The sequence below is a fragment of the Anastrepha ludens genome, chromosome 5 (assembly GCF_028408465.1).
Source record: "Anastrepha ludens isolate Willacy chromosome 5, idAnaLude1.1, whole genome shotgun sequence".
Taxonomy (NCBI): domain Eukaryota; kingdom Metazoa; phylum Arthropoda; class Insecta; order Diptera; family Tephritidae; genus Anastrepha; species Anastrepha ludens.
The window spans coordinates 104,612,466-104,639,030 of record NC_071501.1 but is presented as its reverse complement, the minus strand read 5'-3'; the positions used below and the strand labels follow the sequence as shown (position 1 = coordinate 104,639,030).

General features: G+C 41.6%; 2 protein-coding genes across 2 annotated transcripts; both read right to left on the bottom strand.

The window, feature by feature from the left end:
* Positions 1 to 272: 272 nt before the first annotated feature.
* LOC128864355 (protein purity of essence) lies at positions 273 to 24,382 on the bottom strand. Its single transcript, XM_054103976.1, has 15 exons — positions 24,252 to 24,382; positions 23,972 to 24,066; positions 23,287 to 23,363; positions 21,787 to 22,176; positions 19,581 to 21,723; positions 18,996 to 19,502; positions 17,420 to 18,912; positions 12,730 to 17,354; positions 12,464 to 12,668; positions 11,116 to 11,820; positions 8,751 to 10,408; positions 8,204 to 8,683; positions 5,373 to 7,419; positions 851 to 2,447; positions 273 to 556 (listed from the first exon to the last, which is right to left on the bottom strand). The coding sequence occupies exons 1-15, from the start codon at positions 24,344 to 24,346 to the stop codon at positions 477 to 479; spliced, it is 16,197 nt and encodes a 5,398-aa protein (XP_053959951.1). The 5' UTR covers positions 24,347 to 24,382; the 3' UTR covers positions 273 to 476.
* Positions 24,383 to 24,936: 554 nt separating this feature from the next.
* On the bottom strand, positions 24,937 to 26,266 carry LOC128862874 (cytochrome b-c1 complex subunit Rieske, mitochondrial). The gene is made up of 3 exons (XM_054101656.1): positions 26,041 to 26,266; positions 25,326 to 25,705; positions 24,937 to 25,256 (listed from the first exon to the last, which is right to left on the bottom strand). Exons 1-3 carry the CDS (start codon positions 26,129 to 26,131, stop codon positions 25,038 to 25,040), a joined length of 690 nt encoding a protein of 229 aa, XP_053957631.1. The 5' UTR covers positions 26,132 to 26,266; the 3' UTR covers positions 24,937 to 25,037.
* Positions 26,267 to 26,565: the final 299 nt, after the last annotated feature.

Genomic DNA, 26,565 nt, shown 5'->3' with positions numbered 1-26,565 from the left:
GCTTCTTCTTACATAGTACGGTGCTTACTAGAAAAAGTGGTATTAGATGCGTGTGCTTAAAGGGGCGCACGAATAGGTGGTTAGTGCCGTGCGGGTTACCTTCACATTCCTATGAAATCAAACTGCCGCCCAACTAAACTGATCCTGTTTAGTAAACTGTGGTAAAACTTGATTGTACAAGTACGAGTAACATCCCATATAGAAAAATGTGTGAAAGTAGTATACCCCTGGTACGCTAATCTTATTAACAAATAAATAAGACTACCAGCGAATAACTTTTTAAACTATACCATTTATTGAGATTAAATTTGAAATAAATGTGATTATTTTATTTATCAGCAAACATTCAGTAACATTGTGTGGTGAATGAATTTGATTACATGTATGCTAGTAGATTCAGTGCCATAATGTTATGATTAGCAATCGACAACCAGAAGCAGTTTTAAAATTTATTGTTTAATTATATTTTCCTCAATTCAAGTGGATGATGTTGTGGGAAGGGAAGCCAAAACTTCATCGACAAAACCGTCAGGATTTTCAATCAAATGCAGAAGTCCTGAAAAAGAAAAATATATAAATTAGTTTATGAAAATAATGAATTTTATTGTCAATGCAATAAAACTAGAATAACAAAAATTTTATTCTTCAACAAGTTTATAAACCAACCCTTAAAATAATTAGAGAAAACATAATAGATTTTAAAATATATTTTTGGGGAAAAGATTGTTCAGGTAGTAAAAAAACAAAAAACAAAAAAACAAATAAATAAATAAATAAAATTAAAACCCAAAGTAATCAATTTCAATTTAAATACTAATACGTAAAACTTTGAATTTGTCAAACAACTTACCAGCTACATCACAGAATTCACCGAAAGATGTGCATGGCAGGAATTCTTCAGTGAATGTTTGCAAAATCGTATCGGTCGACTTGAGCATAGCTTCGTCGCTCTTTCGTATATAATCGAACAGTGAAATTGACCAGTCCTCCTCCTTGGGGGTGCTCACCGATTTGAATAAAACGTTATATATTAAATCGATTAGGGCCCACATCATCAGGAATGGACGATAAACGCCATAATCCTTTGTCTGGCGATCGCTCTGCGACAACAATGCCTTACATTGAACCGATGGTGAGATATGACGCGCCTGTGCTACGGCAATTAAACGCTTCAAATGAGACAACTTATGCTTATTCCATGTTTCATGGCTATGTAGAGCCAGCGAGATAGTCAACATATATAATGGACCTTCGACCTCATAACCACACTCCAACCATTTATCCGATGGCGCTGCAGTCAAGTATGCAATCAATGTTTTGCAATCACGTGCTGCTGAGCGTGAGGACAACAGCAAATACACTGCATAGAAGAGCAAATAGGGCACAAAGTGCATATTCGATTGTGGACCACCGCCACCAGCATCATCGTGGAAGCTTCGCTCCCAAGCGAAGCGCATCAATAGCATTTTGAGATCGTGTATGCTGCTGGGGAAGGAAATGTCACACCGCTGAGTACTCTCCTGCATGTAACTGCTGTGACGAGTCATGCATGCCGAGAAAGCGGCTTCCGAGACGTCTGGTCCCCAAAGCGGTAGCAAACCGTTACAGCGAGTATTAGCATTTTGCAAACTAGCACGTTCCCATTCATCACGACCGCGTGCTAAACGTATGGCCGAGGTGTGACAGTCTACGTGCACAACATTAAAGTGTGTAACAGTCGTGTAACCAATAGTTTTGCGCGACTTCAATTCAAACTCTTCCACATTGCAACGTTTGGTAAATGTGTAGATGCCCAATACTTTGGCTGGTTGGCAGGCATAGCCTTCGCGGCAAATGAAGCAGGTGAGACCGGTCTCATCGCGCAACTTTTCAATCTTCTGGAGAATAGAACCCTTGGCTGTCACTTGACCCTTCTCATTGGTGCGCATGCCCAGCGCGTCCAGTTGTTTCTCACGTGTAGCCATTGCCAAGCGTTTCTTTTCAGCTCGTGTGAAATCACGCACTTCTTGTACGCGTGTTGCCGTTGCTTCGTCGGTGCACAAAGCCTCTAATAAGTTTTCTGCCAAACTGCCGACGTGTTCATCGCTTGATACTTGTTCCAGACGATGTATGATTGGTATGATGTCTTTGCTGATGGCAAGCTGTGTAGCCTCGTGTTTGCTTGCGAGTCCAGTGAGGAAGCGTAGAATGTACTTAAGACTGGGACGAGAGATAAATTCTTTCAGTTCGTCTGAGTCTGTGCGTAGTAGTGTTGGCTTAACACAGGGTGCATGCTTGGTAATGTAGGCTATGGCACGCTCAACAATGCCGAGGCCGACAATGTAGTCCTTCAAAGTGCCGCCGATGCAGTTGTGTTCTATTTGATTGGTTAGCACGCAGAAGAGCTCCATTTTGAATTCCTCTTCGGGAGTGCGCTCACTGTCAAAGTGGTTGAAATCGAGAATTTCCTATAAAGAAAGGAAGGTATATATATTATAATATATGTATAAGATAGAAGGAAGATAAATATATTATATTAAATATGCTATGCATAAAATAATACTTCTCCCTTAAAGTATTTTATTATTATTATTAGATATATATAAGAAAAGTAGAGGAGATCCACTACTTTACATTTAAATGGAGCACTAGTGTAAACACCTTCGGCTCGCTTGTTAATGAATTTACCAGAGTAACAATAAATAGTATTAATATCTTACATTATACGCTATTAGACAATTAACTCTAAATTAACTTCCTAAGCTCAGCTAACGTAAGGTACTTGTTGATGTTCTTGATGGATTCGGAGTCATAGCTTTTCAGGGCATCGGAAGGGGTGTTGTAACCGAAGACGTTGAATCTTATTGTTGAAAAATGTTGACAGTTATCGAGCAAGTGGATGACCGAGATTGAACCGCTGTTGCAAAATGGACACTGTGGAGGTGGAAGACCCTTAAGGAGATGGTTATGCGTTGCTGTCGTATGACCAATTCGTAGGCGGGAGAAATTTCTAAGATCGTTACAGTTTATTCCCCTCGGGAAGGTGGGTGACTGCCTTACCGAGTTTAATGCTGAGTAGTGATGCCGGAAATTATTCCACTCAGAAAGTTTGGCTTTGAAAAATTTTGCTTCTGAAAGCCTAAAAACATCTTCTTTGAGAATCACGTTCAAGACGATAAGTGGTTGATTTGCTGCCAGTCTTGCTCTTTCATCAGCGGCTTCATTGCCAGGTATTCCTACGTGGCTTGGAACCCACATGATTTTGATTAAAATATTTCCACCAGCTAAAACGTTGCGGATCGTTGAGATGATAAAGTTGCTTTTTGGTATGTTGGTTACTGAACGAATGGTGGACATGCTCTCAGTACATACAACGTATTTTTCACCAGTTCGAAGAGCATACTGCGTTGCCAGCAGAACGGCGTTTGCTTCTGCAGTAAAAACCGAGCAGAAGTTTAGTAGATGACCAGCTGAAATTGTGTTATGGTCGGAGTCTACTACCGCAAAGGCTGTGGTGGAAACAGTTTTAGTCCCGTCCGTATACAAAAATTTCCATCCTTGTTCTTTTAGATTTGAGGCAAGTTGTTCGAAGGCTTGACGGTAAACTGTAGGAGGAGTTGTACTTTTCTTAAAAGAATGCATGTCTAGGTACAGCAGACTATTAAACTGGAACCATGGCACAGGACGTTTGTAATCGAATTTCTCTGGTTTGATAGGAATACCTAGTTCATTCGCAGCATTTAAACATCTCATAATCGTTGACGGTCGATATCCGTGTTTTTTCCTTCTGCTTGCCGAATAAACCGCCTTGAGCAATACTGCATTCTTGCACCGAAGGAGCTTTGGGATCAATTTGATGGTGTTGGCAGTAGCTCTCTCTTCGATGGTTGGAAGACCAGCTTCTGTCAAAGTGCAAATAACCGGTGAGGTCGGGAAGGCACGTATGCTTCTCCTGGCTGTGGTGTGGTATGGAGGGAGAATGAGCTTAACATTGTTTTTCGCACAGTGCCCATAGATCGGTAGGCCATAGTCGATTTTAGATAAGAGTAGCGCTTTGGTCGCATTGATGAGCGATGCTGGATGGACAAGACAGTGTGTCGACGATAAGTATTTGATTATATCTAATCTTTTAACTAGAGCTAGTCTAAGGTAATTACAATGACTTTTGAAAGTTAGCTTAGAATCAAATATAATACCAAGAATTTTTAAAGTGCTACATAACAATAGGTTAACATTATTGAAAGATAGGTTCATCGGTGGACACATTTTCTTATTGCATATATGAAAGTTTCTGCATTTATTAAACGATATTTTGGCCCCAGACGTATTTGACCAGTTTGTTAATTCCGATAAAATTTGTATGAAATCATTCTGTACCACCGATAAATCTTTACATTTAGAGGAGAGAAGTAAATCATCGGCATAAAATAATAAAGTAGTTATGTTTGCGAAGCCAATAAGGAAATTTAGATAGCAAAAAAGCATTCCATTTTGAGGGGAAGCTGGTAATTTTTGCTGGAATTTAGTCTATTCGAATAACCGTCAAACGGCTAACAGGGTTTATTTACAACAGAGGTTGGCAAAAACTGAAATTGTGTTGGTAATATACGAAAAAATCAACGCACCCTCTGCTTGGAAGCCTTATTTTATTTAACTAATCACACTTTATACATTTTGCTATCATTTCATTCGCCTCTCTCTCTGCCAAATCCCCTATGACATAACAGCCAAAGTTATTCTCACAATTTTGCTTCGGATGGCAAAACCTTGGGAGAGAATTTTCGCTTTCGCTCTAGATTTGAATTGATGGCTAATTTTGCTCTCGAAGCCAATTGCGATCGAAATTTACTGGAAAACCAAGAATGATAGACTGCAAGATATGACCATCCGTATGCTGCTACAACAACCATCCGAGGCCAAATTGTGAGTGCAACTTTGGCCGCTCCATCCTCTCCCTTATTAGGTCAGCTGATTACTTCAAATTCGCAGAGAGTTGATGTTGGTCACATCTTTGTTTTTCCATTCAGCGGGCTGAAATACTAGCCGAACAAACCTGATACAGGAACTCAATTTAAAGAATTTTAATAAGCCCCAAATTATCGATATTAAAAAAAATATTTATATAGAAATGTTGGAGGTTATAATCTTAAAAATTTAAACTAAGATTTCACCAGTGAAGCCATTGTCAAAGAGCTAGCGAATGTAACTGGGTAAGTTCATTTCAAATTAATTATGTTATCTAATACATAGCAGTGCCAAAAAGATTTGGTAAATTTTAATTTTTTAGAAGATCCAACCGTTACTTTCCCAGGAAGGTTAAGAGAATAATAAATAGTTTTATCGAAAGATGGCAAATACTTTTGATAATTCCAGTTTACCTTTATTCCACTCACCTTAAAATTCTCACATAACAGTGCCATTTTCACCTCATTGCCGTATACCAGCGCCGCTAGCACGCGTATAAGGTGGCGCAACACCGAAGGATTGTTGCGTACATTTGCACAGTCGGTACAAGATATCAACGCCGATACATACTCGGGTCCACCAAAAGTTAATGAGAATTGCAAAAATGAGTCCAGTGTATCGTTGGCTGCCTTCGAGAGTATGGTCTCCATTATCTCCAATAATTGTTCAGTTACCGACGATTGTATGGAATCATTCTCCGACTGCAGACACATTTGCAACACTTTAAGCAGTGTGTTGATGGCGCCTAATTCGGGTTGGCAGAGCACTTCTTGACAACGACGCACTTTCACACAAATCAAGAACAATTTAAGTAGTACTTGTATTAATTCGCGAGTTCGCGATATATTCTGCAAGCTGCCAATACGATCGAGCATCACCTTCAAACCATTGCAGTCGGCCAACACATTAGCCATGCGGTACAGCTGTTCCGTATCGACTTCTTCTTGGCTTTTATTGTTTAGTGTTTCGACAAATTCTTCGGTGGCATCACCCAACAATCCACGCATGCGATATACAATTCGCATTGCATCACGTTCGCCGCCCTCTGCTAGCCACACCTTCTTGTAGACATCTTTAACGGGCAAGTCCAGGCTGATAATTTTATTATTAACCAATAATTCCATGCCATTGTCATCCTCTAGCAGCGCTATCAACTCGCAATCCGTACAAATTTTGTTCTTCACATCGCGCATTAGTGGACCAAGTCCTACCTCAGTTGAGGGGTACGGATTGCCCAACATGCGCCCTTGCAAGAAATCTTCTTGTTGCTGATCTTTCTCTAGAGTCATAAAGAACTCACTTTCATCGCTCTCTTCTGGATGTATAATGGAGTACAGACGCTCAAAGATAAATACTGGTGTCTTAATATCATTCATGCGCGTTTTCTCAACTGTGTCAATTAGAATCTCCATGAAGGCACGAGTTTCCTCCTCGGTGCCGCTGGTCATCTCCTCCAACATTTCAAGCAGTTTCTCTTGTGCATCATCAATTAGGCGTGTACGTTGCACAACCAACTTCCGCAATGATAGGTAACCCTCAAGAACCGGCCCCAGAAGACGTGTCTTGTATGCCTGTCGTATGGTAGCGCTCTCCAGGAAGAGCGAGAGCAACTCTACAAATTGGCGCAGCGCGTAGCCTTGTGATAAATCTGATGACAATGTAGTCTCCTCCAGGCGATGTATTTTAACGATTTCAGCTGTCAGCAGTTGAGAGACTTCAACAAGCACACCTTTTAGAGCCAAATATTGGCGCCATGGAGTATCCGAGGCGAGTGCGCGATACAAAGCCAGAAACTCGGCGCTGGCTTCACCGGCCTCGCCGACGTACTTCAGAAAACCAGTCAGTAAGTTCAGTATTTCACGTTTACGTTCATGTGTACGGCTGAGCGAAGTAATGAGTGAGCATGCCAATTGGCGGCCGAATCGAGAGTTCGGGTTGAATAAAATAGGCTGCAACCAACTAGCGCTCAACACTAGTGGCGCATTAAGATGCCCTTTATTAAGCACAATATTACGCCAGCGGCGCCCATACTTCTCAGACAAATAGAATTCGTGTACGAGTTGCCGTTTTTTCTTGGCAGAATCTGCCGATTCTGTTGTTGGCTTTGCCACGTTGACACTATTCGAGCCACTATTTTGTTCAACGACCGATTGCAGCATTGCAGCCAACATGCGATCATCTGGAAGTATGGAGGCAGCAGTACTTCCACTCGTACTTCCGCTGGTAAATCCTTTGCGTCCTTTAGTTGTGGTGTTCGCAGGCATACGTGTTTTCCAAGCTTCGTAATAGTGCTGTGGGTCGCCATTTAACCACTTATTGAAGTTAACGGTGAGACCATCAATACTGGTGATGGTGGATAATTGCGAAGGGCTCAAATCACGATTTAATTTACTTGTTGGTATTGTTGGACAAATAAGCGCTTGCATTATGCGCAAGCACGGTTGAATCACGGAAACAGCAGGGCCACGTGGTGCACTGAAATGGGAGAAAAATTTAATTAAAATGCACAATGCAATAAATGTTAAAATTTTTTGAACATTAAAGGGGCGCGTAGGTTACTTTTTAAAAATACTATAAAAAAAAATTCGTTCAATAGAAAAAGAAACCAACCGATAGCTCATTCTTTAAATAATATATTATATGTACATTGAGATTCATGGAGCTGGAATGGAGTACTTCACATATAAAAATCTACTGCACTTTGACCAACAATTTCGCAAAATAAGTTCAGTATTAATGTGCCATCTCAGTGATCGACATCTGACTTATTTTTTTTTTTTGTTTACTAAAAATCGCATTTTAACCGTCAACGGTCCTGACCTGTTGTGCACTCAAGAGAATTGTATTTCGATAGTGAACATTCATTTCATTTACATTGCCACTTCGGCCTACTTTTGGTGGCGGAGCTTTCGTTTGACAGCTACGCCATGAGTTACACACTTCTGAAACGAATATTGCCATGAAATAAATTTGTGGTGGTACAAAGTTCACTGGGTACAGCTACTTTTGATTAAGTTAAATTTTATGCCACCCCGAACAGCGGACACTTTTTCAATAGAAGCACTCAGATGTTTGTCAATGCCTGCCGTAGAGCGATCGCTATTAGAAAAACCCTTTCCTATCAATTGGTGTTTCATGCCCACAGTGGTTTTGGAGCCCGTGCTCTATGGTATTCACACACAAACCCGTTCCGCTAAGGCGCCCAACGCGTAATATACTTATATAATTAATGTAAATGAAAACTTTAAAGAAATCTTACCGACATGCCACTAAGAACAGCTCGAATACGACCTTCAATTTATTCTCCCAACAAAAATCATCCTGCGCGATTAATACCTCAAGCAAAACCATTTCATGGTGTATTGCTGCATCTAAATTAGCCAATGGTATAGCACCCAGTAGAGCGGTTTTCACGCGTTCGGTAATCAAATCCAGTAAACTCATACAGGCATCGCGATTATTCTTTGTTAATAGCACCAGCAAATTGCGCACTTCATCTTGTATTTGAGGAGTGCCACGTCGTAGATTATGTTGGGCTAGTTCTTCAACCAAACCCTGGGAATATAAACCAATACGACACTCATAGTTGGAGGCCATAGCTCGCAGTAACGTGAGACATTGCTCTGTGGATGCCAACGCGCAGCCATAACAGCGATTTATTGCATAATTTTCACGCATATCCATGCCTTGGGCATTGTGCGACTGATCCTGTTGACTGCGATCATAAGCCACCAATTCACTGTTGAAAGAAATAAAAATATACATCGAAATAGAACAGAAGATAATATAAAATCTATAGAACGCACCTGCGACACGCTTTCACCTTCTGCACTATTTTACTCAGCTCCTCAAATGAACTGCGCGACTCGACACAGTACTTTTGCGCCAAAAGCTGTATGATTTTGTTCACCTGCGACGTGCTATGCACAGTGCCAAGGTTGTCATCTACCAGCCGATCGGAACAGCGATGTTCAGCCACCTTTTGTATAAGTAATTCTAACATTTGTTTGTTGGTTTGCAACTGGCGATAAATACGATCGGCGCGCTCTAGCGAAGAATGTATAATTTGCACCGTCTTGGCGCGATCCTCTGCCGATTCAATTGGATCGACAGCACAGCAAATGCGCCCATATATGCTGAAATCAAATTTGGCATATTTGCAAAAGCCGCATGAGTGGCAAAGGAAGGGATCCTTTTCGTCGTAATTAATGGCCCGACATTTGTGGCATTGAAATACATTTTCACCACAATTTGCACATACACCCGGATAGGCTGGTACTGCGGCACTGCAGCGAGGGCATTGTAAGTTCTCACTGGAGCCAGTCACTGTCTCGTAGAAGTCGGCATATTCAATCATCAGATTACAAGCGGTGATGGGCAATGGAAAATCAATCTTCACCTCTGTTTGTCCGGACTGCAGTGTGACAGAGCGCGCCTTATGCCACATGGCCGGGCGATTCTTAAGCTCCACCACAGCCTGTACTGTGCGATTGTTATAGTAAATGTTAATCGTTCGCACCATTTTTGTGCGTTTCAAATCGGCAATGCGAACAATCATCTTCGATATAGTGTGACTTTGTACCAATTTCACAATCATTGTGGTTGTGGTGAATTTCGAATCGGATTTGATGGAAGGTAGTTTGATGTTGGCCATCGCTACCTCTGGATTATTGCAAACTAGACATGGTTCTGATTCTAGATAATAGCCATTCATTTGCAGTGTTTGCTCGAGTGTTGTATAAATTGGCGCATTCGGGTGTTTTGAAAGTAGATCATTTTGCTGGCGGAGCACTTCCACCGCCTTTTCCGTGTACTCTGGCAACTTGTCGACAATCGATTTGGTGCTTAGCGTTAAATAGCCAAGTATATCAACAAATTGGGCTGTACGACGGCCAAAGGCCGGTACCAATGGCCACATATTCCACAAAATGCTAATCAACTTCTCCTTCTGGCGATCGTTGGAGTTCTCGTAAATGGCGAAAATTAACGAGTGTGCTTGCCAGCGTATCGATGTGATGTTTGTTTCCAGTAAGAAGATACGCACAAATTTATTTAGTAACGTATCGGAAACAAAACGGAATATCTGATGCACGAATGTACTGCAATGCACAGAATCGAATTTCGAATCGAATGAAAGTTCAATCTCTTCAGATTTATCACGATCACCGCGCAATTTCGATGAGGTGCCAGGTTGTTGCTGATGCTGCTGCTGTTTGACGGCTTGACTGTTATTGCAAAGTGCCGCTTGGAGAAGTTGCAAGAGAATTGGCGAAACACCATCGTCGAGTTGGTAGCAAGAAATTTCTATCAATACCGGAATGACATCTTCATGAATGAGACAAAATTTCTGCCAATTGCCGGTTCGTATTTGACTGATCTCTTGGCAAGTGCGCAAATGTTCGGTGAGTTCGACAAGGGAGTCATAGCTGAGTATTGGAATAGATTGATTCGAGAGAACCAAGTTCTGAAAAAGAAATAATTGATTAGTCAAGTGCAAATAAATATTTTAATTATGTACATCTAATTCTCTTTTTCAAGATAGATATGTATGTTCGCAAAAAATTCGTGTAAAAAGAGAATTAGCTGAAAACAATATTAAAATTTCTTTTTAGAGTTCACTTAAGAATTTATTTCGCGCTTACATATTTGAATTAATTAAATATATTATAAGAAATAAATTATAAACGGCGAGAACAAAATCTACCGAGTCTCAGACACTTTTCCTGAGACTAACTTAAATGCTTCGTACATGCGTCGAAAAATCTCACTCTATTTGCCCTATGAGATTCAAGAAAAATTTATAAAATATTGAAAATCGTGTTAAAACAAACAAGTTCGATTTTTTCCTTTCAACTCGTTTTAAATCAAATTAGTGTTAAAAGAGAATTAGGTGAATATGTATATACATACGAGTATATATACAGGCGCCCACGTTTTCCGCCTATGAACGTAAGATGGTTTTTATGCGAATATTATTATGGTAGAAATACACTCGGAGGTTTGCCATTGCTAGCCGAGGGCCAACAGCTATTACTTTCGTATCCACAGCGGGTTTCGAGCAAGGCTCTACCGAGTAGTAGTCAAACATAAATCCACTCGACTGCGGCCGTTTAATTATATACTCGTACGTCTAATTCTATAATAATTAAAACGGTTATTTTATCAACTCACCTTGGTATTGAACAGACTGCAAATCTCCTTCACAAAGTTGAAGTGTACATCGAGCGAGTGCCCATCGCGGAACATGCGGAATTTCTCCTTATTACCACAAATGTACATCAGCAACTTGCGCACTTGGCGCCGTAATAGCGCATTTAAATTTAGCATCATATATTCGCATAGCGTATAAGTCATATTCTCACAGTAGTTGTGATACCAGTCGTAAGGTCCCGGATGTGTGGCAGACAGTCGTAAGATTTGATATGGTAAACGCACTGAAATCTCCGTGAGCAATGCGTCGTATGATTCGAAAATATCAGGATAGTTTTTCAAATAGTTATGTGGTATTAGCATTGAAATATCTGGTTTGGCGCCATATCTTATCGGTTTAAGTAGATTATTTTGAGTAGGTGTTGTTGCAGCTGCAGCAATGGGCATTCCTCCGGCTACAGCCGAGTTGTTGCCATTTGCGCTTTGTTCACTCGATACACGCTTCCAGTGTTCGAGTAGGGATTCCATTACAACCAATGAAAACGTGAATGCGCCGTTGTTGCTAAGAATACTTGCCGTAGTGCTGGCCACAAACGAGGCGTTATCCTTGAATTGATGCGGCGGTGATGTAGTGCCGGCTTGCTTTGACTTTGTTTTGCCCATCAATACCCCGAACAGGCAAAGCATCACTAGTCGAACTTCGTTTTTGGCATTGCGGTCCTTCATCTGAACAGAGTATAAATAAATACAATAAGGAAAAATTAAAGATCGAACCTGATTGCACATAAAACAAGTTATTATTTAAAATTCCGGTTATACCGGGAAGCAATATGATGGCTACGGCACAAATTTCAACTCAATCAACTAGAAATTTCGTTGTTATAACCGCATTATTAAAGGATGCCTAAGAGGTAAGATCTCTCATAAAAGCCTCCAAAAGAGTGATCCAAGCTACAATTTGGTAGGAAAAGATCAAAGCACAGGACCCTAAAAATAATGAAGAAATAACATAACTATAAAAAACAAGGATCGCACGGATATTTATATCCTTAGCCCGGTGAGAAAGATATCGATATGCGAAGTTTCTCAACAATTGATTCACAAATAAATCTTCAGCAAATTTTAATTATATTCGATTAGAACTAAAAAACAATATTAATTAACCTAATAATAATAATTGCGGGCCTCATATAACTTTAAATATTTAGTTTCCGAGATTGACTTTTCGTACAGCTGGAGTCAGTTACGACTATTAATACGCATCTGGAAGTCAATTGCTTTTTCACTACAAAGATTTTAAGCACTCATCGATGCCATAGCCGCCTAACGCGACTAGCAGATTACATCCGGGGGTTATTATTTTACTTGCCTTAAATATGTTTGAAATTGAGTCCATTTCGACATAGTCGACCAGTGCAGACAGCAGTTCGTTTAACACTTTTTGATCGCGCTCGTTATTGCCATTCAGATCGGTCGTTAGCATTAGTATAACTTGTATTAAAGGTATGGCCTGGACGCCATTGCAATTATCGAAGGTTTGTATGTTAAGGATGATATTTTCCAAAATTGAAATTCTGAAAAATGTGTGAAAAATTAGATCGTACATATCCGACGCACGATGCCAATCAGTATTACCTCAAATCGTGCAACTTGGCCAAATTCTCATCTTCAGACACCAATTCTTCACTTGCTGCACATGACACTGCAGCAGCTGCAGCGCTGGTACTGGCAACTGGTTCCTCTGTCCCACCTACTGCGCCGCTAGTTGTATTCGATTTGCTGGTTATGTGTATGTCAGAGGGGGCATTAGCTGAACGCGGTGGCGAAGCATTTGCCTGATCGCCGTAGGTGCTGCTGCGTCCCGATGTACCACCAATACTTTCCACGCCACTGCCACCACTCTCTGAACCACCGCTTCCTGCTGGTTCGGCAGGTGATGTACGCAACGTAGAACCATCCGTGGCTACATTTGAACCTTCATCATCCGAGCCACCTGCCGAAACACTTGCTGCGTTAGCCGCCATACCCATATTGTTGGTTTCAAGCGCTTGCAAATTATGCAGATTGCCCGCATTACGAATGCCCTGAAGATTTGCTAAGCCTTGTTGTAGGGATTGCAGCCCCTCGCCGTCGTGTTGCTGCAAGCTTAAAGCAATCGCCAAATCCATTATCGCCTCATCGTCGGCGTCTTGTTGTAGACCCAGAAGTTGCGGGAAGCCGCCGCCCATGAAAGCTTCCAAGTTTAATAGCTGATGCCCGGCATCGTGTGCAAGAGGGTCTAGAGCACTTGCGTCCACAAACTCAGCACTATTACTTCGACCGACCGCAGCTGCTGACGGACCGCTTACGGCGGCTGCGGCTGCTTCCAAAACTTCATCGGCGGCTTCTTCGGCTGCACCAGCTACTGCCAGCGATGCTAGGTTGGATGAAGTAGCAGTCACAGTGGCATTAGAGGGCGTAGGCGTCGAACAAACTGGTGGCGTCACAATGGCAACTTTGCGACGCTTCAATCGTGGATTAAGCAGTAGTATAATAGCTTCCTTGGCGCTATGACTAATTACGCTCGACTCGTTCTTTAGAAGGTCTATAAAGTATTTTGTCATACGCTCCACTTGATTAGCGTCGGATAGAGCAAATGCGTGCATTATCTCGACTAAGCAATGAACAATAGTTTCGGTATGGCTGAGACCCCGCCTCACGATCGAAGTTGGCTCATCTACCCTCGGAGTTATTTGATACAGTTTTTCGACTAACTGTATTATATCCTGTACTAACTCGATGTTGTTCTCTAGGCAAATTTTTGTAAGCGATTGTGGACGCGACATGGCTATACCACGCACCAACAGCACTAAACGATAGAAAGCCTCCGGGTCGATATCGCGCACCATTTCCGGGTTACTCATTTTGCCCTTCAATACCTGCAGTTCTAAGTTTACATGGTGAATAACCTCACTATCCTTGTAAGAATGATAAGCGGCGCGATTGCCGAACAAAGTGGCCAAAACATAGCGCGACTGGGCCTGCACCTGATTTGGTGTTGGTAGAAGAAGCAGTGAATTGGCTGTCTTTATAGCCTTCTGTTTGATGGCCGCGGCTACATTGCTGCCACCAAGCAAGTCCAATGAATAGTCAAGCACTTCCAGAAGATTTGTAACCATTTTATCAAGGTTATTTATGGAAGTGAACCCTTCACCAAAGTTTGCGGCAGACAATTGGCCATTGAAATTGGTGTTGGTGTTGCCGGTCGCACCTGCTGCAGCATTACCGGCGATCTCATCGCTGTCATCTGGCCAGCCAACCAAATCCTTTGACTTGCCGTACACCTCAATGCTATCCAGCATGCTGACATTCTCAGGATCTTGTGACTTACCGAAAATCACTTTCAAACATTTATCTGACTGTAAGATCTCCTCACGCGTGAGCGGTATATCGAACCAACGTGCTCGACGCACAACAGTGGGGATGGTACGTCCTAGCACAGTGACGCTTTGTGGCGCGCGTAGTGGATCCTGCGTTCCGAGTAATACGCGTATGCCCACAATCACTGTGTTCGGGTCGTTGTTGTATACTTCGAGCGTGAAGCCGGTTGGCTTTGTAGAGGCCACAAACATGCCCGTTGAGAAAAGACGTGTCTTGAGTTTTTGTTTGTTATATATTTGCAACAGATCGTTGCCGCCGAACTCCACGTCGGAAAGCATCGTGCAATGTTCGAAGAAATCGATTGGGAATATTGGTGCGCCGTTGGGGCCTACGGTTTTTTGCTGATTTATTGTTTTACGTTTGGACTTCTTGTTAGAGTTGCATTTAACGAAAAGTGTGGAGGAGTACAATTGATTGCCGAAGGGTTGCACCTGCGGCGACAGCCAGAAGCTGGTGTTTTCCGGTTGGGCGGTGAATATGCGCAAACTGCCGTCTTCACACAGCAGTATTAGTGTAGTCTTCTCCACACCCGACACAGTATGTCGTATGGCAACCATGTCCATAATGCGAGACTTGGAGGACTGCGCCTTGATCTCTTGCATGAGAATGCGTTCGGGGGTAAACATGAATATAACTGGATTATTGGAGGTATGCATCATGGCACAAATCAACCCAGGGTGCCCAGTAATTTCAGTCCACTGACACAGTGGTTGCGGCGGGCCCTTCGACGAGTTCTTTGAAGCTGGTGTAGTCTGTAGATTTGTAATACTCTTTACGCCTTTATTGACATCGGAAAGTGGTGCCATAAAACTACGGCCCACCGAATAACTGAAGAACAGCAGTTGAAGTGTGTGTGAGTAATAAATTGATACACCACCTCCACCAACTTGCCCACTAACATCCTTGATGTGTGGGTGATTCAATTCCAAAGTGTTGGTTACATAGAAATCCCCATGCTTAGCTAAACTCTGATCGTCCAATTTTTGGTAATAAATGTACCCAGAAGAAGCTATGATCAACATGTAATATACGCCATCCTGATAAACAAATGTGCAGTCACGTATTTTTCCTATAGCCACCAGAAAGTAATACTTTGGACTGTAAGAATCTTCAGCAAGTTCGTAGATTTTAACGTAATCTGCCGTGACGAGCGCTAACATAGTTTGCGATCCGGGCAGCCAGTTGGCCTTCTTGATAAAGTTGCCATTCTCAAGCTGAGGCGTCAATACAATGTGCTCGTTGGTTGTGCCACTGTTTGAGAATGTCAGAATGTGGCACTCCTTCAAGCCACATACGGCCAAGCAGTCCTCATTCGCGGGATTGGCTGTGAGTGAGAGCACCGTACAGGGTATGGGTGCTGAAGAGAGTTGTGTGAGCGTAAGTTTACGCTTAGCAGCATCTGCCTGCTTGAGCAATGCTGATAGCTGCAAAATCGTAACTTTCCCTTTCTCATGCGACACTGCCAAGTGCTGGCGTTTGCCGTGCGGCGACGAAAGGCAACACAACGCGACGCGTCGCACCAACCCAGACGATAGCAGTTGCTTTATGGTCTGTCCTTGGTCACCCGAATAGCTCATGCGTACATTTTCGAATGCACCCTCCTGCGAGCCTAGTGTTGGCACCATCAATTGATCGGTCATTTGGAAATTTTGCTCGGGTGTATGTAAGCGATCCAGCGCTGCCTTTGCACGCTTATGACAACCAACAATCGAGAAGAGTGCGCAGTTTTCACGTATCGACGGTAATAATACATCGAAAAAGTCGAGTATGCAGCGTACTATGACACTCCATTGCTCGTTATTCTGTAAGACTTCACGACTGGGCTCCAGCAACTTCATCAGCAATGTAATGCGTTCGTTTGGTGCATCCACACGCTGACTATAGGCGACGATTTGCGTAGGTGGTGTTTGGGCACGTTTCTTGCTGCTTAATACACTTATATTGCTTGCGTACGCGCTTTGAGAGTAATCGATGAGTTGACGACTTTCTGCACCAGTGCCACTGTTGCCTATGCCGCCACCGCCACTAGATGAAACGCGCCGGCTAAGCGCTTGGCACGAGCCGTCCTCCTTGGCGCCACAATCGCAAAAGAAGTTACCATATTTGGCATAGCTGACGTCATGTCCTTTGTGGCACACGCGTGCACAAACTGAGCACACACCAACAGTGTTCACCATGTTGCAGGTGTGGCAATGATACCAATGCTGATTCATGAATTCTTTTTGTGTTTGTGAAAATGTGCAAAGCTTATTATTAAGGCTATCTTCATCGGAGTCTTCAACAAACGAGTCATCCTCCTCGATGCCCAGATCATCAATTAGTTCCTCTAAATCGGTCTGCATTTCATCATCCCATGGCGGTGTTAGATTTTTGCTACCCTTGTAGCCAAGACTCTGCAGTAATTCGCTAAGATATTTCAGCAACGCGTTGATGTTTTCTAGGGTTACAGTTGGTACCAGAGAAGTAAGGTTTTTGGGATTCAAAGCACGTTCGAGCACTTGGAATTTAGTGATTTCGAGCCAAACAATTGCGGCATTAAAGAGCGTAGCATGTCCGCGTCCTTGTGTGGTATCGGCAAGTGTGATCATTACTTGTAGAATGTCGGCAAAATCCGAGGCCTCCTGTGGTGGAGCAATCAAAGACTGCCCTAATTGTAGAAGCGATTGAAAAAGTATCATCGCAACACCGGCTGGAGATTTGCTATCACGCGTTATATATTTTACGACGTTTAGTAAGAGTGCGCCATTGCGTTTGCTGTTTTCCGCATCTTGCGATGATTCATCAGACTGGTTAGTCACATAACTGTTTCCGGCGTTTTGCCAAAGGTTAAACGTCTCTGCCTGCAATAAAAAAGAGAGTTAGGTATTTTTATATATTGTTTTTACGCGCACAGTTCCGCGCTTACTTGCAGCATAGTGGGTCCACACGCCACCGCGCCATCATCGTCCGTCTCCATCGCCTCTGCGTCCAAACCCGAAGATTGCGCCAATTGATCCGTTATGCTAGGTATCGCCGATACGGTGGCCATATTCGTTGGCGTTTGAGCATTGCTCGAGGGCGTACTAGAGGGTTGCATGCTCGCGAGCACTTTATCCACTGTATCCGAACCGCCTTGTGCGCCGTGAGGTCCATAAATAACGTGACTAAGCCAAGCCTTGATGCGCGCACCATCAACATTGGACAATTCGCCAAAGCACTGCACAATATCTTCCATGGGAAAATTACAATCAGCTTGATCCCCCAATTGGAACAGTTTCTCAACGAATTGCAATAATTTTCTGGCATAACAAACTGACATTGTGGTGCCTGTGAAAGATAACAGCAGCTCCACCAAGCTGCCCTCTTTGTTTACTTTAAAGAAATTATGCATTGCCCTAACGCCAGTGGGTTTGTCAAGCATTTGTGTCATGGTCTTGAGCACAGCGAAAAACATGACCTCGCTAAAGATTACCTTATTTGTGTTTGCCTGTGACTGGCGGAGCTCGTTGGCGAATTCTAATAAGAGCTTGTAGCAGTGCCTCAATGTGTACTCGTAAACGAGCAGCTGTTGCGCTTCGGCACTGCCATCGCTGCCATTCATTAGAGTGTTCATGCATTTCTCGCTTCTTTCATACACATATTCCATACGTACATCAAGCATTGTCGAAATGAGTACTGATTTCAATTCTCTTTCAATGTCCGAAGCGGCATTTGTAGCGCATGCACTAGGCGCGACGTCAATATTGCAGTATGGAAGTAGCAAATCAATCAGACTCAATATGGACTTCATGCAGTGTTTCAGCGAGTTTAGAAGCGAGTAGTTGTTGTAGCGTGTTAGCTCCATAATATGCGCTTCAATTACAGTCAGGGTATATTCCTCAACTGGATAGTTAGGCTTGGTGAATACAGCACTTTCAGATACGCGCAAGCACTTTGGCCACTCCACATTTATTATATCCTTATCTTGATTTGGCAAGAGCTTTATAAATGTTGCATTTAGCTCAGCAGTGAGTGGGTTTTGTGAGCTAACGATTGGTACGATGAGGTTCAATATATTCAGCGGTGTGGCGTCGGTAAGTTGTAACGTCATTTTGCTGCGTACTGTTTCAACTACGATTTTGTAGGTTACAATTAACAATGACAATAAATCCCGGCTAATTTGCGCGCGCTCTTGCAGCAATGTGGATGGTGAATCCGATTTATTTTTCTGATCCAACGATTCCGAAGAGGAATATACATCCTGCTCGCCTGTGGTGATCGGTGAATTAGAGCTGGGCAAACTGGGACTAGCACTGCCGCTGTTACTGGTGCTGGCAGCTGCCCGCTGCAGCTTAATACCCTCTTTGGCAGCCCAAGCCACTGCTTGCATGTGAGCAACAACGGCATCGAGAAGAATGATGTGGGATAGGCGTGGACTTACTGCAAATACATAAATGCATATAAATAAATGGACAAAATTAATGCATCGCTACTAATTTTATTTGCTTTTCGATTTAACTCACTCTTATCAACTGTATTATTGAATGACTCTACGCCCAGCAATGTTTGTTTCAAATTGAAACCAATATCGCTGACTCGATCGCTAACATTTGACCATAAAGTTTCGGCAAACTGTGTGTACATGCCCTGCTTGATTAAACTGTTCACTATCAGGTAATGCGACGTTGGCATAGGGCAACGGATAGACCACAGCAGTGAATGCAAATTCGGCACTTTGTCTTCCATCAACGATTCCACGTGTACCGTAGAAGGCGGCAATCCCAACAACAATTTCCAACAAATGCTGAAGCAATATTGCATGGCGCATAAGGTGTGTGACGTGACTTTATTTTGCGACATGTCCGTGACGGACAGTATATCGATTAGTGCATCCACTAGCAGGGGGTATTTCAATTTGTCGGGCGTACAGAGGATGAAATTCCATGCTAAACCGTCGAGCTTGAATTCTTGTTGAATAGAAGTCGCTGCTGGATCGACGACGGAGAGCGAATAAAATGTTGGACGTATATCTGAAATGTGTCATATATATAAGATTTAGGTATTGAGAACCAAATTTCTAGCTGCGACTCTTAAATTACTTTACTTACTGGATAGATAGTCCGAAGAGGATTTACGAAACTTCTCTTCAATATCCTTGCGGCAGAAAGACGTGAGCTTCGTTTTGCTGTTGAGTAAATCAGATACTTTTTGATTTTCATGCATTGTAGTTATGCTAAATAAATTCCAGCGCACTTGATCCAACAACTCGGGTGGTGCATTGTACAAATGCTTCATTAAATACTCCAGAAAGAGTAGTAGACGCGATAGTAACATTATTTGGCTATTGCGTACAGGCTTATCTGGCGAAATGCCGCGACACACTTCAGCGCAACGTGTCACGGCGCCGGCGGTTAGCAACAGTATCATTTTCTTTTGCATCAAATTTAACGAATGAAATAGAAATAGTAGCAGTTGCGCATGTTCCATGTTAAGATCCTCGTAATCGACATCAGATGCTGTGCTCGCAACGGAAGTGCAGCAAACGCCCTCTACAAGAGTGTTGATTAGACGATGCCAGACGGATAGGCATGCAGCCTCCTTCTCTTGCGTTGGCTTAAGCAGTAGAATTTGCACTAGCACCGAAAGTGTGCTTGGATAGACTTGCAACGGCCAGGCGTTTGTGTCTGTCGACCACGGCGAAATCGATAGATGTTGTAGTAAATTGGATTGTAAGGATTCACTTAACAATGAGGCCGATATCAAGTTGTGCAAATAACGACCAACGGCACCTGAAAAGCGTATCATTGCGGCCTGCCATTTAGCACACGTACTTGCTTCAGCTTCTCCGCGTGCCGCATCACGATCAAGATCCTTGAGTATATTTGCCAGCAGTAGCATCTGCTGGTCGCTTAAGCCAGCTTTTACATAGCGATGCAGGTAGGCATGTTTGTTGGCGAAAAATTGCTCCATGAAGCAAAATATTTGCGCAGCTAAATCCAAATATTCATGTGGCTCATCGACTGCCGGCACCAAATTGGATTTTTGCGCCTCATTGCTTCGTTCTTGCGCCTGCGCATTTGCCGCCTCATCGTTCGCTTCAGGAGAGAGTGTCTCTTTAAACCAATGACCCAAATAGCTCTCGCTATCATCTTCCTCAGAGTTATCCGAGCAAGAGAGCGTATCATTAAAGTATGTTGTTGAATCTGAATAGCTGATGGCTTCACATTCTGTGCGATCTTTTGCGTTTGCACGTTTGAGAGCGCAAGCCTTCCTGTAAGCAACAGTTGCTAGAAAAGTGAAGAGTTGATGCAGAGTGGCTGTGTTGAGTACACGAATTAGACGCTGCAATGAGGTGTAGTTTTCTAATATATCGAAACTTGCTGGCTCTGGTAAATTCTCATTGGTGTTGTTAACACCGATGTCATTGCAGGTGGATTCAATTTTTAAGTCTTCAACAAGCTCACTAAGCAGTTTAATACAGTGATTAGCAATTGCGGCATTGAGCACGCCGAAGCCTTGTTGCACTTTGAAGAGATTAACTCGTGCAGTTGGTGTGGATGGCGTGTCTGGTGCGCGTTGAGTGCCGCCAACAGCCGTCTTAGATTTGGCGGGATCGTCCAGTTGTGCTGAGGATTTGCTGCTAGCAGCACCGCTACCTGAAGCTCCAAGTGCCCCCTGTATACCACTAACCAATAGCCAGGCACCAAAGCACAAATGATTCTGATAGATATGCGAACGAGCAGACGTTTTGAAAACATTACCAATAATAGTGTAAATTTCAAGCGCTTTGTCGACAATAAAACGGGCATGCTCCTCAGTTTCATCGGTTTCTTTTGATTGCGTGCCACTACCACCACCTGACGATTGTTGGCTCTTTTGTGACGATACTGAGCTGGTCATGCTAAGCACACTGCTGGCAATCGATGTCAACACAGCACAGTAAAGCGCAGATATAGCACAGTTGGACAATTTCGTTATACGGCTTGGTGAAAGTGGTTGCATTATGGGCAATGATATAGCCTGCCACAGAATGGAAATGTCTGTGACCATGTGTGCAAGAGTGTTTTTAATTTGTGCGGCATCGGTCTGTGTCAAGGGCAAGTATAGTGGCTTAGTACTAAAAGCGCCGACAGTTTCATAATACTTCGTGCGATAACGTGACAAAATGGGCAAGGAAATGCACACATCGAGTATAACGTCGGCGCCATTTAGTGATTGCAAATGTGCAATATTTGCTATTGAAAAAATTTCCTACAAAAATTAAAAATATTGTTATTCTATTTTTTTTATTTTATGCATCAAATGACAACTTACTGAACAATCTGTGAGTTCTTCGCTCAAGGGTGACCATGTAATTTTTCCAGCTTCTAACGGCGCAGTAAGCTGTTGGAATATTACCGTCGATAAATCGGAACGGGAACGTTTTATCTCTGACTTGGGCGACTCCTTGTCACTACCAGACACAATGCTTTTGTTGAGTTCGGGGTACTTGGCACTCTTCAAAACAGCTGCTACAACGTTGTAATCGAATTGTAACAGCGATGAGTTGGACACACTCCCAGTAGCGCCACCAGAAGCATTGCTTGTGTTTGTTTTCGTTTGTGTGGATGGTGTGGACTTGCCCTCGCAAAGGCTTTTCAAAGCTGGTAGCAGCCATTTTATCTCGTCTCTCAGAGATTGTGCGTAGCTCGGTTTCTTAGTTATCTATTGTTAAAATATATGTACATGTATTAATAAATATGCGTTGAAATTAAGATGTCATAATAAATTTTAATGAAATGCATTAACAAAACTCAAACGAAAAACAGGTAAAGTCACCTGATTTCAATGCGTATAATAAATCGCCAAATATGTATATAGAAAATAACAGATGTCTGAGATTGAAAAAAATACGTTGGCTTGTACATGTAAACATGAAAATAGTATAATATTCTTATTGTGGGAACTAAGAGAGAAGCTCCATATGGGGATTGGACGGGTATCCATCCATGGAGAGGATGGTCCTTCCTTACATTGGAATCTCATCATGTCCTCGTCTTTCTTCCCTGACACTGGGTCTCCTCAGGAGGAAAAGTGCCATGGTCACTGTCCAATTTTCACTCTAAAAACGTAGTGCGCCACGCTCGCCCCGTCTGAGTAGTGCGGACGATAATGTAAATGGTGTATTATGAAAAAAAAAAAAAACACTAGACTCGGATAATCAAGACATGGCTAAGCTAGGCAGCGAGTCCTCTTACTGGCCACAAAATTTCCAAGAATATAGTAAACTATAGCAGCTCCTTATCATTAAATGACAGATTTAAGTATAAGTTTCCGCTTTTTGACTTGTTAGAATCATTTTTTGGTAAGTAAAATTAGTATTTTTATTGATCAAGACACATTCGACCACATCCACCACAAAATCTTCGACAGGCGTACGCCCTTCTCGTTTTGTAAACAACACAGAAGTTTCTTCACCTCCCTGCTTCAACGTTCTTCTTGTATTTGATAATAAAATACTGTACCGTTGTATTTTTTAATAACTTCGTCTGTTTTGCGAGTGCTTTTGTCTTCTTGCCAATATTTAGTAATCAAATTTTGCATCTTTTGACGTTTGTTTATTTAACATTTTTTGCAATGTTTTTTGTTTTTGCAAAATAAATATTATAAACATATCACACGATGTAAAATCTCGCCCAATCGCAGCCCGCAAATAATAGCAGATATAAATAAAGATTCCTACTACATAGAAGTCCATACCAAAAAAATGGTTTACTTAGTTTTTTGCCAATATTTAAAAATATAAAGGCACATATTAAAAAAAACGATACTCACTTTGCTCAATTTATGTAGTATAAAACGTATAAGTACGGCGCAGGCTTCTTGTATTTGCGGCACCTGTGTTTGACAAACTATGTTTGTATAGAAAGAGAAGAAAAGAGAATTAGAAAAATATGTTAATGATATTGCACTTCACAGCCCGTCCCGGCGCGATTATGAACCATTCACAGAAAACAGCTGGTATTATAATCATATATTATATATATGGCAAATGCATACGAAAATACTTTTTTCTTTGCCAACAACTTTTCTCCCAACATACAGCATTACCTCGTTAATACGCACTTTCTAAATTACACAGTTATTACAAAATACGAATATTTTAGTTCAAAATCAGCTATTTCATAAATCACAAACGCAGAAATTATTGTTGTTGTAATAACATCTAAAACATTCCATATTTGAGCCGTAGAACCGACTGCACAAACCACCCCTATGATATTGAGGAACCCTTGTTTTCTACCATTCTGAGTTGAAATCCTCTTTCTTTCGAGTATTTAGATTTTTCTTATAGTATATGTAATGGATAATTTTGTGGAGCGCTACATTACACCGCGTTTATTTCAAACTGAACTTAGATGAAGAACCCTTTAAATTTGTAGGTGTTCGGATGTAAAGGCGTACACTGTATTTCGAAAAATGTGTATACAATATTTCGGGGAAAAATCGTTTGACTTACCTTGCTTGCACTGGCTTAATTTTTCTGCAGCAAGAGCCGCAAATGCCATGTAAAATTGAGCATAATTGCTTTCATCATCGAAAAAATCGTTTTCACTGCAAATAAAGCAATAGAAAATATATTAAGAGCCAATAAAACTTGTACTCATACGTATTTGAGAAAATTTTTTCCATCATCGGCCGCCATCTTTGATTAGCGATCGTTAGCAGACTTTCTTACTGCGCATCAAATAAATTATTGAACAAAGAAAAATATCTTTGTAAACTGAGGCATAACTTACCATCTTGTTACAGCTTTAATTATATTAACTATATCAGTTTTATTTAAAGCTCCATATCGATTAGATAGGAGTGGTTTTATAAAACTCCAATCCATCGTGAAATTTCGCAGACTAATTTGTCATACAGCAGAATGACATATGACATTGTTTTTTACTTTTTCTTTTCTTTCTTCGTATAATCATTCACAATATATACCAATCGTTGCCATACAAATGGAAAATGAAAACTATTTATTTTTATTTTTAGTAAGCCAATCGCCTTATTTTTCTTGATTCTTGCAGTTCCTTTATAATTTTACAAGTTTTTTAACAAGTAACTCCGAGTATTTTGTTGCGAACAACTAGAATAAAGAAAAAGATAAAATAAACAGTGCCTAGTTTGCAGAATTTAAACAAGATTCGTAATATTTGAATTTGATACATGAATTCATTGTTCTACTGAAGGTTGAATTAGATCTCAAAGAATTAACAATCTTTGCAGCATAAATCAGCCACTAGCGGTACTATAATAGTAATTAGATCTGATTTAGAATTAGGTCACTTATGTATTTTTCCCAAGCGTTTTCCGGTCAAGAACTGTAACTCCTGCAGTATTCCCCATACATGTATGTACATATGGAAATGATTATGTTGCTATAACAATATACTAATTATTTCCCCAAGTAATGAACTGTGATGCTTCTCGTCTCGTAATGAATCACATTTTGCCTCACTGCTTTTATTCAGTTTTAAATTAGGTTTACACTTTTCTTTTCGTTTTTTCTATTTAACTAGAATTCGTAATGCTTAACCAACGACCAAAGTGCCGTCATCAGGGAATACGTGAGTTGGCACTTCCAAGTTCAATGGAGCCGGCCCTTTGCGAATGCGTCCAGAAGCGTCATAGTGAGAACCATGGCAAGGACAATAGTAACCGCCGAAGTCGCCAGCGTTAGCAATTGGTACGCAGCCCAAATGTGTACAAACACCGATTACGACCAACCATTCAGGTTTGAGAACGCGTTGCTGTAATTCACAAAAAGATTATTAATTAGTTTATATACTAGGCAGTATAAAGGTGTACTGTAAACTTACATCATCGCCTTGAGGATCACGCAGGGTCGATACAGCAACAGAGCGCTCGGTTTGAATTTCACTAGCGGTACGGTGGCGAATAAACAAAGGTTTGCCACGCCATTTAAATGTAACAGACTTGCCTTCTGGAATATCGCTAAGCTTGATTTCAATCTTTGCCATGGCCAAAACATCAGCAGTTGCGCTCATCGAGCTCACGAACGCTGTTACGAGTCCCTTAGCTGCGTATGCACTGCCAACAGCACCAGTACCAATTAACATGTAAGAGAATGCTTTGCGGCTCTCGGCGGAGTCATCTTTGCGATTGGGTGTATTTACAGACTCACGGCGGTAAGGTGAGAAGTCTGGTACCTGCAAGTCGGTGTGTCCATTACGTTCGGCTGTAAGTAGAACCCTTGTATTTTATTATATAATACACGTATGAATTAAACAAAAAAATGCAATTCTATTAAATGAATAATTATTCGATGATCTCTCCAGTTTGTTTTGGTGGTACTGCCTTTTGCATGACGTTTACGTCTAACCTAAAAAACATTACATAATGGAAAGCTCGAAGTAATAGCAAAAATATCTTTTTTAATGACATGAACAGTTTTCTCCCAGCTTGCAGTTCACTTATCATCTTATCGGTTAATGTTTAGGTACTCCAGCGGATTAATTTCGTTGTGCAATATGAAATTGAAGGAACTTTTCTTCGCACTGCTTCGATTCTTACCCTGAGTGAAGGCAACTGCTGCAGGTTTCAGAACTTTGGGAAGCGTTTGGCCCCCAGCGCGTAAATAAACACGTGCTACGCTGTTCATCATTTTTTAATATTTTATATACTCGTATTTTCAAACGTTTTAAATTTATTTGGAGGCTAAAATTGTTGCGAAAAAATTCGCTGCCTACCGAAATTGCTGGTGATTGCTGACACTCGTCTGTAACGAACAAACGAGAGGAGAGATGAAATGTCAATAATTGTCAGTGTGACAGATGGCGCTGAAATTATTGTCGTTGTTGCCAGGTCATTACAAACATAAGGCCTTGCAGAACTCGATCATGTCTGCAATATGTTGTTTAAAATGCCATTATAAGTTATTATCATAAAAGCAGGAAATTACTAAGGATTTTGTTTAACGTGAGAATTTTGCAGTACATTTTGCGTTTGTTGAAACTCAGATTTGATCTATCCAAGGCGTTTCCATAGAAGTTGGAGTGATTAGAGTAGTTGATTTGCTCTTCTTCTATTCGCCATCAA